The 18,491-nt window shown below is 40.0% G+C and overlaps 1 protein-coding gene across 4 annotated transcripts in view; it reads left to right on the plus strand.

Moving 5' to 3' along the window:
• The window catches only part of ccdc88ab (coiled-coil and HOOK domain protein 88ab), a 73,286-nt gene that overhangs the window by 32,161 nt on the left and 22,634 nt on the right, over nt 1–18,491 (plus strand). For all 4 annotated transcript variants that reach the window (XM_084735243.1, XM_084735246.1, XM_084735245.1 and 1 more), the window contains exons 5-14: nt 6,353–6,411; nt 7,767–7,850; nt 7,978–8,118; nt 8,996–9,168; nt 14,214–14,295; nt 14,828–14,986; nt 15,129–15,275; nt 15,452–15,596; nt 16,274–16,452; nt 17,700–17,837. In XM_084735243.1, the coding sequence (XP_084591369.1) occupies nt 6,353–6,411; nt 7,767–7,850; nt 7,978–8,118; nt 8,996–9,168; nt 14,214–14,295; nt 14,828–14,986; nt 15,129–15,275; nt 15,452–15,596; nt 16,274–16,452; nt 17,700–17,837 (1,307 nt within the window). The remainder of the gene's footprint in view (nt 1–6,352; nt 6,412–7,766; nt 7,851–7,977; nt 8,119–8,995; nt 9,169–14,213; nt 14,296–14,827; nt 14,987–15,128; nt 15,276–15,451; nt 15,597–16,273; nt 16,453–17,699; nt 17,838–18,491) is intronic.

Here is an 18,491-nt window from a genome sequence, read left to right on the forward strand (position 1 = left end):
CCCTGCCAAAGTAGTAAAATCAAGTTTTCATCATTTAAGACCAAAGCCAAATGAGCTACATGATCCATTAATTTTTTTGATTATTTATTCTACATATTTGTCCAGTTACCACAACCATCTGCAGCATACACAATAACTCACCTTTCTTTTGGCTTTTTATTAATTACTTTCAGTGCTGCTTCTTATAATAAACCAGTCTAGTCATTGTGTAGTGGAGCCATGAGGGATTATTTCATGTCACAGCTAATTTCACAGCAGTACATTTCTGAACATCTACTGTATGTACAGCACCTTGAAAATCATTCATCTGCAGCTTTACACAATGGCCTTACACATGGCTGAGGTGAATATTAAGTGAATACTGAAGTTGACCCAGACAGGAGTGGAGGGCAACTCGGAGCTAGTGGACCAGAGCAGGCAGAAAGCATTAGACTGCATTCCTCAGGGTTTCTTTTGCCCTTTACCCTCTAGCTTGTCAGATAATCATTCAGTCAGTCGGAGCAGCGGTGGCTGTGGAGTCTGGCTCTGTGGCTCTGTGGCTGCCAGCTGAAAGTCATTGGCCATGTGGCTTTTATTATGCTCTCATTAGGGGGCAGGGGGCGACTGCATGTGTGTGAGTGCACGCACATGTGTGTGCGTTTAGTCGGTGGATGGGGGAGGGGTGTGTTCAAAACAGTGAACAGTGGGAATGTACTGTAGTACCCTCTCTCCCACCCAGGCTCTGACTTAACCTTAGCCTGCCTTGTATATATACATGCACAGTGAGATACACAGACGTACTCGCTTGTGCATGCGAGTAGTGTTCAGTGAGTGTCCACACGGGCATGCACAAGCACACATGCACAGACAGTGGCTCCTTTGTTTAGTCTGTCTTAAAGCCTGTTCATTTTCAGCATAGATCTAGTCTGATCTTCTGTAAACATGTGTCTCTCCCATCAAAACGTGTTTGATTGTCAGCGTTGCTCTCACCAAAATATCTGATATCACTCAAGTCTCTTGCTGGCTTTCATTTTATCATTATTGCATGAATTCAGTCTGTGTGTAGTGTAGTGTTTGCTACAAAAACATCATATCCTCTCTCTCATTAAAGGAAAACACAACACTGCTGACAGATTTATCACATACAAATCTTATAGCTATAAATATAAATACATTTTATGAATGAATATGACCAAACTTAAGGATAACATGAATCAAAACTGGGCTTTAGATGAAAGTGCTCCTCAATGAGGAGATCATTTTAACAGCAGCAACAACTGGAATGACAACTGTTGGCAGCTGACAGAAAACATAGAATGAGGGGCTTGACTGTGTGTGAGGCTGTGACATACATGCAAAGATTTGTGGCAGTAGTTCATTTTATGTTGTGTTGAAACCCCCAACTGCTTGATCGCAGTGTGGTTATCTATCTTCACTCTTCTGATCACATTACAAAGTAAACTTTTAACTCTGATTTTATGCATGTGGTGTTATGTTCTTTATACTATTACAGTTTTCCTAAAATTTGATGTGAAAATAGCAAAATATCAGCTTGCTTACAGTAGCTCCACCAAAACAAGTTCCCTCCTGAAACTATTTTGCAGGGGCACCATTGCTACATCCTGGGCTTAGCACCGCCCAAGACGATTGTGATAGGTTTAGAGAAATACAAAATAAGCCGGAGTGTCTTTTTTTTTCCCCATAGCAGAATGATCACGTGTGGAACCAGACCTTTCTCAAGTGCTATGGAGAGAGGTCTGACTACGTAAGACTTCCCAATACAGCCCTAATTACCGGTGTTTGGGGTTGGTAAAGAGTCGAGAGAACAGCAAACTATAGAGAGATTAAGAAGGTGGAGGGAGGGGTGTCTATGGATGAAGGTGCTGCCACCCACTTTTGGTAGGTTGTAGGTGATGATTGAGACTTTTAATGTGTTGTTATTGGGAAAAATCCTGCATAGTGTGCCTTTAGACATGGTTTCATGTGCAGGCAAATGTTTGGCTTGTTTATTGTCTCTTATTTTGGTGTCTTCCTAAGAAAGAATAGTATAGACAGAATGTGTGTGTATGACGAAGTACTGGATTATGAGAATGAAACAATGAAGATAAACAGCAAAGTATGCCAATTTGACCAGTGTTTTATTGTCTAATTTTTCTTTTCTATGCTCAACTTTATCCAGTTCATTGCTCCTTGTCCAAAGGCAAGGGTTGCTGAGGTCAGTGTCATGTGCCTATGCTCATGACACTGACCTCAGCTCCAGGCTGTCTGTCTTCGATGTCACTTGACACACTCTCTCGCCTTGTAAAGCACAAATGCCCTAAGATAATCTGGAAATAAGGTTCAGCCAACTCTGTCCTCTGCTGCACTGAGATGGCTGAATACAACCTGGCATGTCGTCAAAGCAATATCAGGTTGCTTGTACCAGTTTTGCCACTGTCATGCAAGTCATCAGGTCCTGAATGAGTCTATTCATCATGGCAGAGGGTTGTATCAATTTATTGAACATGCGCACACACACACACACACACACACACACACACACACACACACACACACACACACACACACACACACACTTTTTTTTTCATTTTATATACTCACATCCTCTTACACAGATTAACAATGGTATGACAGGAAGACGGGTTAGTCACTGTCCGTCCGACCCCTTGTTTCCTGCTAGGAGGATGGAGCAGGGAGGGAGGAAGAGAGGTGAAAAAGGAAGCCGAGATGAGTGAACGCAAACGCTCAGGAGGCACAGTTGATTTGTAACAATGTTGAAGGAAGGAAGGAAGGATGGGTGGATGTGTGTTGCATGGATGAAGAGAGTGTGTCAGAAGGGAAGCAGAGAGCGATAGAGCAAAGATGAGGCTTGCAGAGAGACGGGTAGTGCCTCCTTGAAGCCTCCTTGCTGCTGCTGGAGGGAGATTTCTCATTTCTATTTTCAACCTTGCCTCTTTGCCTTCCTCCTGCTCTTTCTCTCTTTTGGTTCCCTGTTTCTGTATTCCTCCCTTGTGTTTGTGTTGCTCTGTGGTGTTCTCCCTCTTTTGTCTGGTTTCCTTTCATCTTTCCCTCTTACAGTTTCTCCCTCTTGTTCTCCCTCTCTAGCTGTATAAATTATTTATCCTATGAGGTCCCTTATCTTTCCTACGTTGCTCCAGTAGATTTGCTGAGCTAAATCCCTTCCCTGACTAGAATAGGTTCATATGGCTCTAATAGAGCAGCATTAAGCCCCACTGCTGAAAGAATTAAGTTTTATCCATCCTCACCTTTCTAGACCCAAATTCACCCATATTCTCTCCATATGCTTAATATTTCCTCATATGCCATGAATGCAGGTGTTGATTATGAATTTTAACATTTTTTTAGTACTTACTAACAGTGACATTTGTAGCTCACTATCATAATAGATAACTGTCCATAACAAGTCCTTGGTTGGTCATATTTTCTAGAAATAGTTTGTATTAAAACTATATTCAGTTGGGGTATTGATAGTTAATCATTAATCAAATAATCAACATTAAGAATTTAAGGGATTAAAAATGTATATATAAATATATATAATAATGTATAAATGTGGTCTAGAAATGGCAGTAATTACACTTCATTTCACATTGTTTTGTTTTCTATTTGTTTTGAGCCATTTGTTGAATAAGGAAACTTAAAAGTTAATTTAAAATGCGAAAAGAGAGGGAAAAGAAGAGAAGAAATTAAAATGAGAAAAAATATCTGAAAAAATCGTGTCTTGTGTTTTATTATTAATGATTAATCGTTTGTTAGCATTTTCAGCTCTCAGTTAAGTAGGACTGCGACTAATTTGTAGGAATTATTCAATTAGTTTTTTGTTCTATAAAATGCCAGAAAATGGTGAAAAAAGTTGATCATTGTTTTCCAAAGCCCAAAGTGACATCCTTAAATCTCTTATGTCAAAAACATATAGATATTCAGTTTACTGTCAGAGAAAATCTCATATTTGAGAAGCTGAAATCAGAGAATTTGGATGTTTTTTTCATTAAGAAATGACTCGAAGCGATTAATCGATTATCAACCCTAATATTCAGTTATGGACTTTAAAGATCTAGTGTGTAAGATGTTTGGGGGTTTATTGGCAGAATACCAGAAATGGAATATGATATTCATAAGTATTTTTTTCATTAGTGTATAATGACAAAATAAGAATAGTTGTTTTTGTTACCTTACAATGAGCCCTAGTATCTACAAAAGGTTTGGGTCCTTTGCTACGAAGGTCGCCATGTTGTAAAGCTATATTTCTGCAGCAGCATGCTACTCAGCCATTAGACAGGCACTTCTGGAGTACGCTAATACCAAACCGCTAGAAAGTTTACCTGAGACTTAGGAAAACAAAATTCACCCTCTTTCCTTGGCAGCAGTACAGAACAAATGCAACTACAGCAGAATTTCCATACCATGATATCTAGACATCAGCCAGTCCTAATGAGTGAAGCAACAATGAATTAATCACAGACAGAGGAAAACAGCTGCTGCAAAGCTTCAGTTTTGCATCAGCTGTAAGGCAAAATAACCTGCTGTGAAGTCATTGATTGGGCCATGGCCAAAAGTACAACATGACCTGAAAGGCCCTCTGTAGTGCCAATGTTTAATTTGTTCATTCTGCATCACTGTAGAAACATGGCAGACTCAATGTAAGAGGCGCTGCACAATTTGTAGACATAAACAGATCATTCTAAGGTAAAGAAAATTATTCTTATTTTAAGGGGATTATACATTGTACTGTATTCTACTTCTACCACTAGATCCCCCTAAATCTAACACACTGGAACTTTAATTGTCATGAGTATAATATTGGTCTCCCACTTACAAGATGATTTAACCTGCCACATCATGACCACATGGACGTCTCTTTTGCTCAATAATGCATTGACTTATGTCTTGCAGTGTCTCTATTGATTTGAGAGGAATGAGAGAATGGAGATTGATTTGATTGTGTGGAGGATTCTGTAAAATTGATGGCTAGATCCTGTTAATAGGGCACACTCTGTTTTGGCACACTGAGTTTTCCCAAAGGAACTTCTTGGTCTACTGTTTGTCGCTCTCTAAACTGGTGCTTTTCACAGACAATCAGGTTCCTTCTTCCAGCTGAGTCATTTTTTTGGATTTTTTTTTTTTTTTTTCGGAATTAAATTAGTGAGAAGTGGTTTTATTATATAATTTGATTTTATTTTAAATAATTTGGGAAGTCCTACAAAGGGCAAGGTCATAGATTATAATTGTCTTTCTGCCTGCTATTTAGCTGGTCCTGCTGTGATGATTGGCTCATTAAACCGAGAGGCAAACAGACCACCCTACACAGAAAACATGCGGCCACTAATCTGGATTTATTATTATTAGAGTCGGACAGTGTTAGGACTCACTACCCCCTGGGCCACATGATGAGCTGGCTTATCACACACACAGACACACACACCCTGCTCCAAACAGGAAAACACACAGTCCCAGCATAGACATAGACACAGATGCTCACAACTTGCATATACCATACCACTTAGTCAGTATAACACACACACACACACCACCTGGTTTGCTCTTCCCAAATCCCACAGATGAGCTCAGGCCTGTTGAGCTTGCTAGCAGCTGTTTGTAGGTTTCATCAGTTTCTCACAATATGTCTTGACATGTGGAAGAGCACTGAAAGTTCATTCTGCCAGCTCACTACACAGTGGAAATCATTGTGGCACTGTAACCAGAGGAAGGGGTTTTAATAGGGGGGCAGGGGGGATGTAACAACCTAGGAATTGAGTTAATTGGATTATTCATGTATATGTGGCATAGATAGAGGATTCTTCCAAATATTGCCCCTGAACATACCATAACATACTCAATCTTGATTTGTTGTTTTATAGGGAAATAAGTTTAAACGTGCCAGAATGGGCTGGTGAGTAATACCCTGAGTAATACCCCATCTGTCTGGGAAATACCTGCTATGACCTAGATTAACTTTATAGCTCTAATTGGGGAAAAAAAAAAACAGTGTTTTGTCACAAAGCTGACTGGAAAGAATATGGCTTTACAAATGTTATTATCAGTTTCCACCATCAATCAATCATCACGTCTCTCTCTTTGTGGTGAAGTGCTTGAGGGGAAGGTTTCCACCACTATCAGTTAAATATCTATCATTAGAATTTATTCATCAACGTTCTGGTATTTTTATACCACTTTAAACCACAAAATCTGGTTGAACAGCGTGTCAGACTAGACTAAACAGAAAACAAGACAGAATTAGAATGATTGCAAAATGTTATTTGTCTTTTGTTTTCATGTCTTATGCAGACATGCTTCAAGTGGTTTGGCTGCAGCAGTCTTGACACGGTGTCTTTGTGTTCTTTTTTTCCTTTAGAGCAAGGTCTGGATGAGATGAAGAAACTGTTGTTGCTGCTACTAGGCTGTGCTGTCCAGGTAAGAGCACAGTTTAGTCAACTTAAACACTTAAACCCTTCACATATGTGTTTGTAATTCAGGTTTCAAGGAGCATCAACAAAATAAGTTCATAACAGACAGCAATCAAACTGTGATTCATGATATTTCATGATCTTAGATAAAATTACTTTCAAATGCCTATGAATAAAATCTCAGTGAGGATAGGAGCACTGCATTGGTCCACAATATTTTCAAGATAAACAAAAAGGTCCATCTTTGTTCTCTTCTTTTAACTCCTCTGTCTTTGAAATTGTCAAATTAACTGACTTATTAACTTGACTTCTTAACTAAGTTAACCTTGTGCAAGGATTGACCGATGCTTTGGGTACATTTGAAAGAGTTTATACAACATTAAACATAGATGGAACCTCTACCGTTATGCAATCACTGAAATGTTAAAATGACTAATAAACATAAACCATAAACAAGGAAAGAATGAAGAGCATAATTCAGCTGTTTTAATATGAAATACATAATTATAGACTCAGAATTATCTATCTCTTCTGTGTAACTTATGTCAGTTTAGCCGAGAGGAACAAATCTGCCCTACCTTAATAAATCAGGGGCCACATTTGGCCCGTGGTCAACAAGCTGATTATTACAGCTGTGAATGATCCCATGCCATGATGTTTCTTATTTTGTGAACGTGCTCAACTGAGCTAGTTGCTGATTTGTTCATTACGTTTATTGGCCATCTTATAACAATTTAATTTCAAAGCCAGACATCTTATTTTGTAAGAAATCTCCATTTGGGTTCAGCTTCCCCTGACTACAGTCATTTGCTTCCTTTGATAAAATGAAAGAACTATCATACAGCTAATGCTGTGTAATGAATGGCGCAGCAACAGACCTTTCCTGTCCTGTGACAAAGGTCCATTCAGCTATTACTCACTGCATTTCAAACAAGAGCATTGACCTTTCACCAACTGTATTGTTTTAGCAAAAGGACACCCCATTTACATTCATGCAAGTAACTCTGAATTAATATTCTGTTTACTTCAAGCTTGCATTCACCAAAATAGGACCTGGAGCTGAGTGAAAATCAGCACACAGTGAAAAAGAACTTACATCTAGTGCACAGTCTTGTTCTGATTTCATCTTCAGCCAGCAAGAGAGGAAAATTATCTTTGTTGGATCCAGACGATAACATTTTCTTTGAAGACGTAAAAGAAGTAAAACTGCTGCTTCCTGGAAACCTGAATGTCGGAGCAGCTTCTGCCTTGGTCTCTGCAGTGTTGCTCCACTAACCTTCAGTTGACCCCCAACACACATAGCTTCAACATTTCAATAATCTTTTCTACTCTCTTCCACCCCCCTGCCACCTCTGTTTACAGTGTGAGAAGAAGGAAGAGTACATTGAGCGCATCCAGACTCTAGACTTCGACACCAAAGCTGCCATTGCAGCTCACATCCAAGAGGTATTTCTCCTCCATAAAAACAAAACTGGAATTAAGATTTTTTTAACCCCTGCACATCCTTGGAAAGTAATGATTGAATGCATCAGGGGACAAAATGTTATTGGTGATATAATGCTTGTGACTTTAGGTGACTCATAATCAGGAGAATGTAGTGGACCTGCAGTGGCTGGAAAGTGGGGAAATGCCTCCTGAGGACCTGGACAGCCTCTCTAGAAACCTGGCTTTCCACCTCAAACACCTAGTGGATGAGAGGGACACACAGCTGGAGGTAATTGCATGAAGCCTTCCTTTTATCACCAAGGCAAAATAAACCAAACATAAACAGAGCAGAGCACAACTTCGAAAGATTTGTTCTGTTCTCTTTCTATGGGGAGAGGATTTCGTGTGCAGATGTGCTCACAGAATGGTAACATCCACAGAGTTTTGCTAATGAAAATGATGGGCTACTTTGAGTAAGGTTATGTGGAAACTTTTCCCTTTTTTTGCCGTTACCACAAAAGAGCAGCCTCAGGAAGGAAGGGTTGAAACTGTTAACTGTCTCGTGGATAGAGGGTGTGTGTGGGTGTGTTTTACTAAAAGTATATACGTCATTAAATGAGTTTTCCAACCCATAGGGTGCAGATGCCCGTGACTGATAGAGCTGATCTTTATGTCTGTGTTTGTGTGTGTGTGTGTGTGTGTGTGTGTGTGTGTGTGTTAGGGGTTCTAATAGCCTCCAGATTATCACGGTGTAGTCCAGCCGTTCTCAATTAAAATCCCATTTCCTGTCACGGGCACTAGATCAAAATAGGCTGCGTGTGCGACTGTGGATGTACTTTTTGCCCTAATGCCTGTGTTCTAGTTTTGGGTGCTTTGGGTGCATCCTTGAATCTGTTCTCCTTTTTTTCTTCTAGTCCATGCTGGTCCGTTTGTTGATTACTACCTCTTACAGTTGTCAGCTGTTCTGTATGGATTACCCAAAATACAGATTCATTCATTATATTCCTGTTTTAACACTTTCTGTAGTGTTTTTTCCTGAGTCTGGCTTTTTCGGAGTCAAATGTAAGCTCGGCTCACACAGCCTGAGTTCTATTAATGGCCTCTTACGCTCATCTATGCAGCTAGAAATCTCACAATCTGCTCTCTTTTTCTTTTTTTCCATACAGACTATAGTGGAGTTAACCCAGGAGAGAGACTGCGTGCAGCTGTCTCCCCTGGCTCCCTGTCCGACCCAGTCTCCCGGTGACTCCCCCAGTATGAGGAGGACCGAAAGCCGACAGCACCTCTCTGTGGAGTTGGCAGATGCCAAGGCCAAGATCAGACGCCTTCGACAGGAACTGTGAGTGCCATGGCTTTATCATCTTCATAAATGATTACTGAAACTGGCCAAAGAGGACAGAATGGGGACAAACAGAAACACCAATTTCAATCCCTACAGTTGTCCCTAGATGAGCTAAAGAACCAAAAAGGCCACTTGCTGGTATTAGACAATAACTATTATCTCTGATCTTGCTACTGTAGTTGCCATTTTTGCCTCTCTTACTGTCATCTGTTACAACCTAAACTGGGAACTTCCAGTCTCACTTTGTCATTGGCCAGCTTATGATGATGATGATCTCAGCTTCTTTGTACTGAAAATGCAGTTCACTGTATTGTATTACAGTGCACACTGGTATGACGTTTCTCCACCCTGGATTTGAGATGCATAATTTGTAAATTTGAATTGTTTTTGTACAGCTGCAGTGATATATGATAATAGATATATCTATTAATAATTATTAATCTATTATTTGTCAACTATTAAATTTATTACCAGCTATTTTGATTGATCACTTTGAGAAAAAAAAGTCAAAACTCTGTTTTTGTCCTCTGTGACACTAAGCTGCATATATGTGGGTTGTTGACACAACAAGACATCTGAGGACGTCACCATGGGCCTTGTAACACACTGATGGACATTCGTCACTATTTTCTGACATTTTATAGACAAATTAACTAATCGATTAATTGAGAAAAAATTGACATGGTATTTTTTGCCATTATGAGGTAGCAATAATGGAGAGATGTCAAGAAATGAGGGAGAAAGAGAAATGACATAAAGACCACAGAGATGTTGCAGTTTCAGGTTGGTGTCTTGGCATTTAAGTGCCCCATTTTTGGCATAGTCATCACACTGTAGCTGTTGGGAGACCTAACTGTAATTAAACAATGTTGACAAATCGGGAAGCTATTGAAATGGTATGCTCTGACTTGTCAGCCCTCTGTGGTTTTTCTGAGTTTTAATGACTGTATTCAGGCCTCAGACACGAGACTGAAAAAACAACAGTGACAATGCAGAGAGAAGAGTGATGGAGACCAGCAATCCATTTCCTCCCCACATCACGATTACTCACATAAGACCAGGCTGCTGTGACGTTGCACTGCACCACACGCACACAAAAACGCACACTCACAAACCTTGGTGAGGCCTTTTAAATTCTGCCCATGAATAATAGAGCTTCCTTTTCAAAGTGCTGTAATCCCTTGCCAGACAAAGGCTTAATGGTCAAAAACATAGACCAGTTAGAAGAAAAGGAGCATGTTCTGATAAGGGGAAGTATTTAAATGTGGCACAAACATAACATCTGATTTAACAGAATAGACTGGCTGGCGTCATGAGGTCTGTGTTGGTAGACAATGCTTTGACAGGAACTCCTTTGTTGTAAGATGGTTAAGATGTGTTGAATACTTCATGGTGTGCCCTTCTTTTACAGTGTTTTCAAGGTTAAGTCCCCACTGAAACTAATCTTGGATTAGATTTCAATGACTGTCTCTGTCAGGTCAAACAACATGTAGTTCCTTCTTCAAGGGAATCATTTGTGCACTTGCGAGGATCTTTCCACAGTAGAAGCCCCATCATCACCTTAGCGGCATTAAAATGAATACAACCCCTGCATGTTTTATGAATATTAAATGAGTTTCGTCATCCAACATGCCTAAACCATCTGTCGTTTAAAGTGGTTTGGAAATAAATAGTGATTGGCTTGTTGTCTCGTACTGCCCTCTTGAGCAGAGAAATAAGGAGTCCTGGTGATTTGGAAACGTTATATTTGAATGCTGTATCATTCCACTCCTGTATTTTGCAAGAGATATTGTTGTCTCCATTTGTCAAATACACAGTGGCATGTGTGAGGGCTAAATTTAAACAAGAATTATGCTTCTTTAACAATTGGTTGTAAATCAGAAACGAGTGCAGGTCACCCTTTGCTTGGTCACATGAAAAGACTGAAAAGCATCCTCTCCTTCATTCATTGTGATTCTTGTGCTGAAAAGGTCTGACATTCATCACTGTAGACATCTCTCTTATACTTCCTTGACCTACATTATGACGATTTCTTCAGTAGACCTAAATAGGGCGACAGAACAACACCCGGCAAGCCAATTAGCTATTTTGTTTGTTGGTTGCTATAGTATTCTTTACTTGTTGTCGTGGAGTCTGTGATAGAAAAGTACTGTCATGTGATTGGCCAGACAAGGGACAAAAAGAGCTTTAAGCCTGTCCGTGGTGGTGCAGTGTGGTCACATGATTGCAGTTTCTTCTCTGAGGCAGAAGAGGACTGAGTTTGTTGTGTCTGGCTGCATGCACATGCACAGATATTGTCTCCGCATACAAATGTTTGTGTCTGCTGTGTGTGTGTGTGTGTGTGTGTGTGTGTGTGTGTGTGTGTGTGTGACACCAATTCAGAGCTGGGGGTTATGGTTCGGTGTTCCCACAGTGGTCTGTTTGTTAATGTTTCTGTTAAAGCTACTGCATCTTGGCTGTTTTTCCTCCTCCTGTTCAAGCTCAGACACAAACTGAGTTTATACTCATAAAATACATTAAGAGTCATTTTTATCGCTGCTACAATTTCTCAAAGCCAAAAAAACATTTCTCACTTCTTAATCTCTAAAGGTCTCTTATTAAATGCATTGTTAAGCATTATATCAAACATAAATTTTAAAATGATCAGAAACGGATTTAATGTCAATAATGTAAAGTATTTCTGAGTTTGGCATCAATCAACCAATACAACTTGAATGTCAGTTGATTATTAACCACAGCAGATTCTTGCTGGAATTGGTTAACTTACAACCAAGCATCATGTGCAAATTTTGTTCTAGACCGTTTGTAAATTGCATTTTAAACGGCTCTGCTGTCTTGTTGAACCAACACATGTTCCTGCAGAAGTCATTTCATTGATTACCTCATTTGCTCATTGTATAATTGAATATTGATGATCAGTAAGGTTAATTTTTCATTTGTCATGCTTGGTAAATTTTTGCCTTTGTTTTAATTTCTTTATTGAGTAGTGCAGGCTTAACAGACATCTTTGAGATCCAGTCACATCCCCTATTACTATGGTAATCCTCTGCGAAATATTACAGAAGAAATATTTGTTTATATCTGGTGTAATAAGTAGATAAAGGTGATTCACATGTTGAGGTGATATTCAGTAGCTTACAATAAAATTTGTTGTTGTGGCTTTATATTTGAATGCTTTATCTTCTGAAGAAGTATTAAAAAATCTTTTTGTTGGTTCTCAGAAAGACAAGGATCTGTTTATTTTTTGGATGAGGCAAGATTTCCAGTTACAGAAATGTAGAGATAAGGGTGAGGAGGATACTAGTTATACGTGTATTAGACTAAGAATAAAGGTTGCCTTTATTCTTTGGCATTTCAAATAGAGCAGTGCATACAAGTGTTTGTGTCTGTGCTTGCGCAGATGCAACGTGTGTTAAACCATTAACATAAGCAGCAGAGCCAGCTGCATCCATAATATGAGCCCAGAGCTAATCTGCCATGCTAGAGTTGACAGGTGTTTGTGATTTGGAGACGGGGAATTGTGTGGGGACCGGGAGGGGCTGCAGGAGATGGAGGGGGTTAACTGATGAAACAAAAACAGAAATGGGTAAAGGAACATCCTGCCAGCATGTTGACTCCAACTTCCCAACTAACGTTAGATGTGGGAGGAAGCAGGAGATAAATGGGAGAGCATGAAAAGAAAGATTCCTTTTCCTTATTGAGATGCACCCCGAGACTCCAGAGAGCTGTAATCAAATAGGCCATCAGATGTTCAGTGAAGCAGTATCATGCAAACACACACACACACACACACACACACACACACACACACACACACACACACACACACACACACACAGACAACAGCATCTTAGGAATGCAGTCATTTTCCTTCAAAGCAGTGCGACACATTCTCCCTCTCTGGTTAGAGCCTGGAGACTTTGCGCACACACACAAACTCACACAGACAGCAAATGTCAGGATGCCCCATTTCACTGCCACTTAAACAAATGATACAGGAGTGTTAGATAGCAGATAGCAAGACCCCACTATTGAGGGTGAAAGAATGAGAAATTTAATTCAGTGTTTTCTAAAATCAGATGTAAACCTTTTCTTCTTTACGTCTTTAATAGTATCTGTTGCAGTAGTTTCTCCAGAGTAAAGGAAGATGAGGGGTTTGACCCTTGGGGGCAGATTTGCATGTGTTTACCCCTGAAGTAGTCATAGGGTACTATCTTTTCTTCAGTTATTTGTGACCACTGTTTTTCTCCTCTCTGTTTGTTGTTGTGTGTTTTGCTAAATGTGATGTCCAGGAGAATGAGGTTGTTATTTGTAGATGAATTCAAGACATAGACACAGGAACGTCATTGTGTCCTGACAGCCACAGGTCAAACACACCAGACAGGCACAATAGGCTATTTTTACTGAAGAAAATGGGTTAGTGGGTTTATTGATGTCTTGAAATCAACATTTGGGTCGCACATTTTTCTAACTTGTCAACTAAGGCCTCTTAGGCTCAGTGGGGTGTTGTTGATATGTCAGTGCTAACCGACTCTATGACCTATAATAGTAAAGAAGAATTGCTTTTAAATATTTTTAATCTTCAGGTCACTTGTCAGTCTGACTATATAACTCAGTTCAAAATGCTGTTAAAACCACAGCTTGCCTCCTGCATGATTAATAACACTAATTTACTGAAACAGGTCAAATAATGTATAGTACCACATTACTAAAACTAAAATTACTAAAGCTAAGATTTTGAGGATAGATTGTGTGAAATGTAACCGTCCTCTACAACTATGTCAATCGGTGGCTTCCATTAAACTCTGAAATGGAAACAGCCCTAAAGGAATGTCCTTGTTAATACTCTGAGTTGTTACACACACATCTATGCACACATAAAAATATTTGGGATGTGATGTATATTTATTCTGTTTCCTACAGAGGTATTTGCATCTTTTCCTAGTCTAGTCTTCTAGTCTCTTGTCGTTCCTCTCTCACGTGCTCCGACATTTTCCATTTTCTCCTCGTTTAATTCCTCTTCCTTCCCATCTCTTTTTCAGAGAGGAGAAGAGTGAGCAGCTTTTGGACACCAAACAGGAGCTCGAGAACATGGAGGTCGAACTCAAGAAGCTTCAGCAAGAGGTAACGCCAGAATTCACAGCAACCCTTACACACATATGCACACAACACACAGATATTCATCACCCCTTCACCTACTGTTCCCGTCCCTCCTCTTTCTAAGTACTTTGTTTCTGCAGCGATGCCAGGCTTTAATCAGCTAGCTAGTGACTTAGCTCATTAGAGGCTATTAGAGCTATCTTTAGTCTAGCAACTGCCTCACATGGCTTTTGATTTGGAGTGGGTGGTAGGCTGGCTGGATGCTGTAAACAAGGTGGATGAGTTCAGGGCATGGAGGGTAGTTTGTGTGCGTGTGGATGCATGTTTGTGATAATTGATGGTGTAGAGATTTTGTTCTGTTCTTTTTCTTATTATGTAATATGACTTTGGCTGTTTGTTGTTTATAGATAATCTGCAAGTCATACAAGATTAGAGTCTCTGAACCCACAGAAAATATCGTAGTTTTAGATGTATGCTCTTGTGAATCCTTTTTTGCAAATATTTTCAGAATATTTCAATGTATTCATGGTCTGTATGTGGCTTCCATCCCCTGCAGAGCTACCAGTTGCTGTCGGATGCTCGGTCGGCTCGGGCCTATCGTGACGAGCTGGACGCACTAAGAGAGAAAGCAATCCGCGTTGACAAACTGGAGAGCGAGCTGAGCCGATACAAGGAGCGACTTCACGACATTGAGTTTTACAAGGCCAGAGTTGAGGTACACCCAAGCTAAGTATCCAAGCACACTCCTTGGATACATGAGTATTATATAGCTAGAGTGTTTGAATTACTTGGACTGAATTGTATTTGGTGCCAGCTTTCTACAAATATGGATATATTGAAAATATTGGTTTCTGTAGGAGCTGAAGGAGGACAACCAGGTTCTGTTGGAGACTAAGGCTATGCTGGAAGAGCAGCTGGATGCTAGCCGGACCCGATCTGACAAACTGCACCTCCTAGAGAAGGAGAATCTGCAGCTCAAATCCAAGATCCACGACCTGGAGATGGTGAGATGATGGATTAATGGAGCAGTGTTCCAGCGCAGAGATCTGAGATTTGATTAGTTGGAGCTGGAGAAGCTGGGGTTCAAATCAGGAAGAATCAGGATCTGTAGTAGTAGTGTTCAGTTGTATGTTCAAGATATGTTTATTTCAACACTTGTCTGTCTCTCTGTTATCCCCAGGAGCGGGACATGGATCGTAAGCGTATGGAGGAGCTGCTGGAGGAGAATCTTGTGCTTGAGATGGCCCAGAAACAGAGCATGGACGAGTCCCTGCACCTGGGCTGGGAGCTGGAGCAGCTATCCAAGACACCTGAACTGACCGAAGGTAAGAAGAAGATGGAGCCAAGGCTCTTATTAAAACCAGAGAACAAGAGGACATTTCTGTATGTTAACTGGCAGATAGAATAAGTAAAAGAAAAAAAAAATACGAAGAGGAGCGTTAAAGAAAGCAAAGATTGGGGTGTTGAATTGAAATATCTGATGGTCACCTGAGCTGACCAGGCTGAAGGTTTCAGACAGCCAACAGACCAGGTTTGATAATTGGCTCTTGGCCCTGGTCTCATCCCCGTGGCTCTTCTGCATTTGCCAGCCTCCACTGGGTTTTCTTTCCACTCGGTTAAGACCTGTAATTAATATTCAGTGGCTCTTGGAGGATAATCTGTGTGTTTGGATTATAAAAGCTGTTAAGAGGTTTAACTAGCCAGGGATCTGGATAAGGACTTTGTGTGTGTGTGGTTGGGGTTGTTTGTTAAAATGGCACTTTAAACACTTTAAGACCTGCAAAGTTGGACCCTGTGGTTTTATATTTACTTTTTTTTTTGTTACACTTATTGTAATGTCAGCACCACTCAACTCTCTTACAGTGACTGATGTGTCTTAATTTCATCTGTGGTTTTGACTCACAACATAAAAAAATGTAAATAGATTTTTAAAAAATATATTTGTCACTATTTGCTAAACATTGATGTATAATTCACATTTTCTTGTTGTCCATTGGTTCAGCCCCTCAAAAGTCTCTGGGCGAGGAGGTGAATGAGCTGACCTCGAGTCGCCTGTTGAAGCTGGAGAAAGAAAACCAGACACTGCTGAAGACTGTGGAGGAGCTCAAAGGAACAGCCAGTCAGGACACTGTGGCAAAACTGGCCAAATTCAACCAGGAAAATCAGAGACTGAACCAGAAAGTAAGGAATAGACTGTGCATTGAAGGGTTTTTCAGTGGTTGGGTAAGAGTTAGACTGGAAGTCCTAAGTAATTTCCTCTTTTTCTTCTTTCATCTTCTTCTTAATAACTCTGGCAAATTACAAACACAGATATACTCCTTTAGCATGTCCTCATTTCATTAGTCAAGTACTTTCAAGCAAAATTAGTCAGATTGCCTGTAAAAAATGTTTTAGATCATGAGAAATACTTTTCTGCAAACCTCTTACAGATGTTCATCTGTAGCCTTGAATGTATTTGTAGAACATGTAGCAGCCTAATGAGAAAAGTGTTAAATTTCTGTTTCTGATTGCAGCTAAGTGAGTCAGTATTCAGGTATACTCTAGAGAAACTGTCCATGCTCTATGCAGCCTCAGTTGGCATTGCAGTTTAATTTTCTGCCCCTCATCAGGGTCACCACCGAGATTAGCATATTGGACCTGCACCCCTCCACAGTATATCACCCTAACACTTGACTTTAGGTCTTTTCACAGTGCCAGTGAGAAATAAATAAAAAAAGAGAAAGAAAGAGAGAGTATAGAGAGGGGTGGATAGGAGGATGAAAGCAAAGCTGTAAATCCAGGCAGCCCGGCATTGCCTTTTCTTTTCCAGTCTTTGACTCTCGAATGCCCCTCGCTAAGAGAAGTCTCTCAGCTATTTTCAGAGACATAAGCCCCTCTCTCTGCCCTCGAAATAAAAGGATTGAAATTGTGTTTTTCTCTCACAAAGAGAAAATCCAAAGTGAGAAATTTATTTCCGAGTGATTTGCGGTCTAGAGCCAAAACACATTAGAATGTGAATGCAGCCGCTGGTAGACTGGAACAACAGAAATAGTCTCATTTAATGTGCATCTGTCTGTATATGTGTGCATAAATGAACTTGTGTGTGTTTGTCTGCTGTGTTGTGACAGAATTAGGCGATGGTGTTATGAGTTTGTATCATGGATTAATAATTGCAGCAGCTTCTTTGTGACTGGAAATAACAGGGTAACTCACACTAGATATGATGGCCACAATAATAACAGCATCACAATATAAGTGATGCTGCAACGTAGGATGTAATGTAAGAAAATTAACAGTGCGTCTGAATACCTCTAACTGAAGGGGGAAACAACCCTGAAATTGCTTATAAAATATTGATAGGCATTATGAGCCCCCAGCAGTTTTTCGTGATGAACACCAGACAAAACATCAAAACCCAGTCAAGATGGTGCTTTAATCATTGTTTGCAGTTGGAGCAGTTGGGGAATGAACTGACAGCAGAAAGGGAATCGCTCCGCAGTGCAGAGTCACTCAGTACTGACCTGATGAAGGAAAAGGCTTTACTGGAGAAGACTCTGGAAACACTCAGAGAAAACTCTGAGAGACAGGTACACACACACACAATCATGCACACACTGATTTCATTTGGTAAGTTTGTCCCAAAGCATCATTTTAAATCAGTCAGTTGTCATTTGTTCTTGATTTTTGCACCAGTAGAAAGTATTTTGGTGTATTCAATCCAGAGGTGTGCAGATACCAGTGGGAATAAATACAAGAAGTACTAACTTCTTTTCTCGAGTAAAAGTGAAAAAGAACAGGCTCTGAAATGTACACAAAGCACAAAAGAAAGAAGTAGCCCCCCTGAGTGACATTTCTTTGGGATTTTTCTGTGCAATGCTAACTGGACCTCACATCATATTAATATAACATGAAGACTATTAACTTAAAATGGATAATAAAAAATATACTGAAAGAAATTAACTTAAATTTCACTCCAGTGTACGAATCAGTTTTTAATGTCAGCTGCAGAACCTAAAATTTTATAATTAACACGTGTACACACTTCAGGTCTAATTAAGCCTTTTTTTCTTTTATAAATTCTGTCATCTCTACGGGACTACCAAAATCTTTTGTTCACAACAGAAGCTGGTTCTCAAGGTTTTTGGATCAAGGATGCTTTTTTCAGTCCTTTTGAATCAGTCCGGCGTTGCTAAAAAGCCCCTCACAGGCGGCTGACAGATTCACTAGACGCTTTTCGTCCT

The sequence above is a fragment of the Lutjanus erythropterus genome, chromosome 14, assembly GCF_056507025.1.
Source record: "Lutjanus erythropterus isolate fLutEry1 chromosome 14, fLutEry1.hap2, whole genome shotgun sequence".
NCBI lineage: Eukaryota > Metazoa > Chordata > Actinopteri > Lutjaniformes > Lutjanidae > Lutjanus > Lutjanus erythropterus.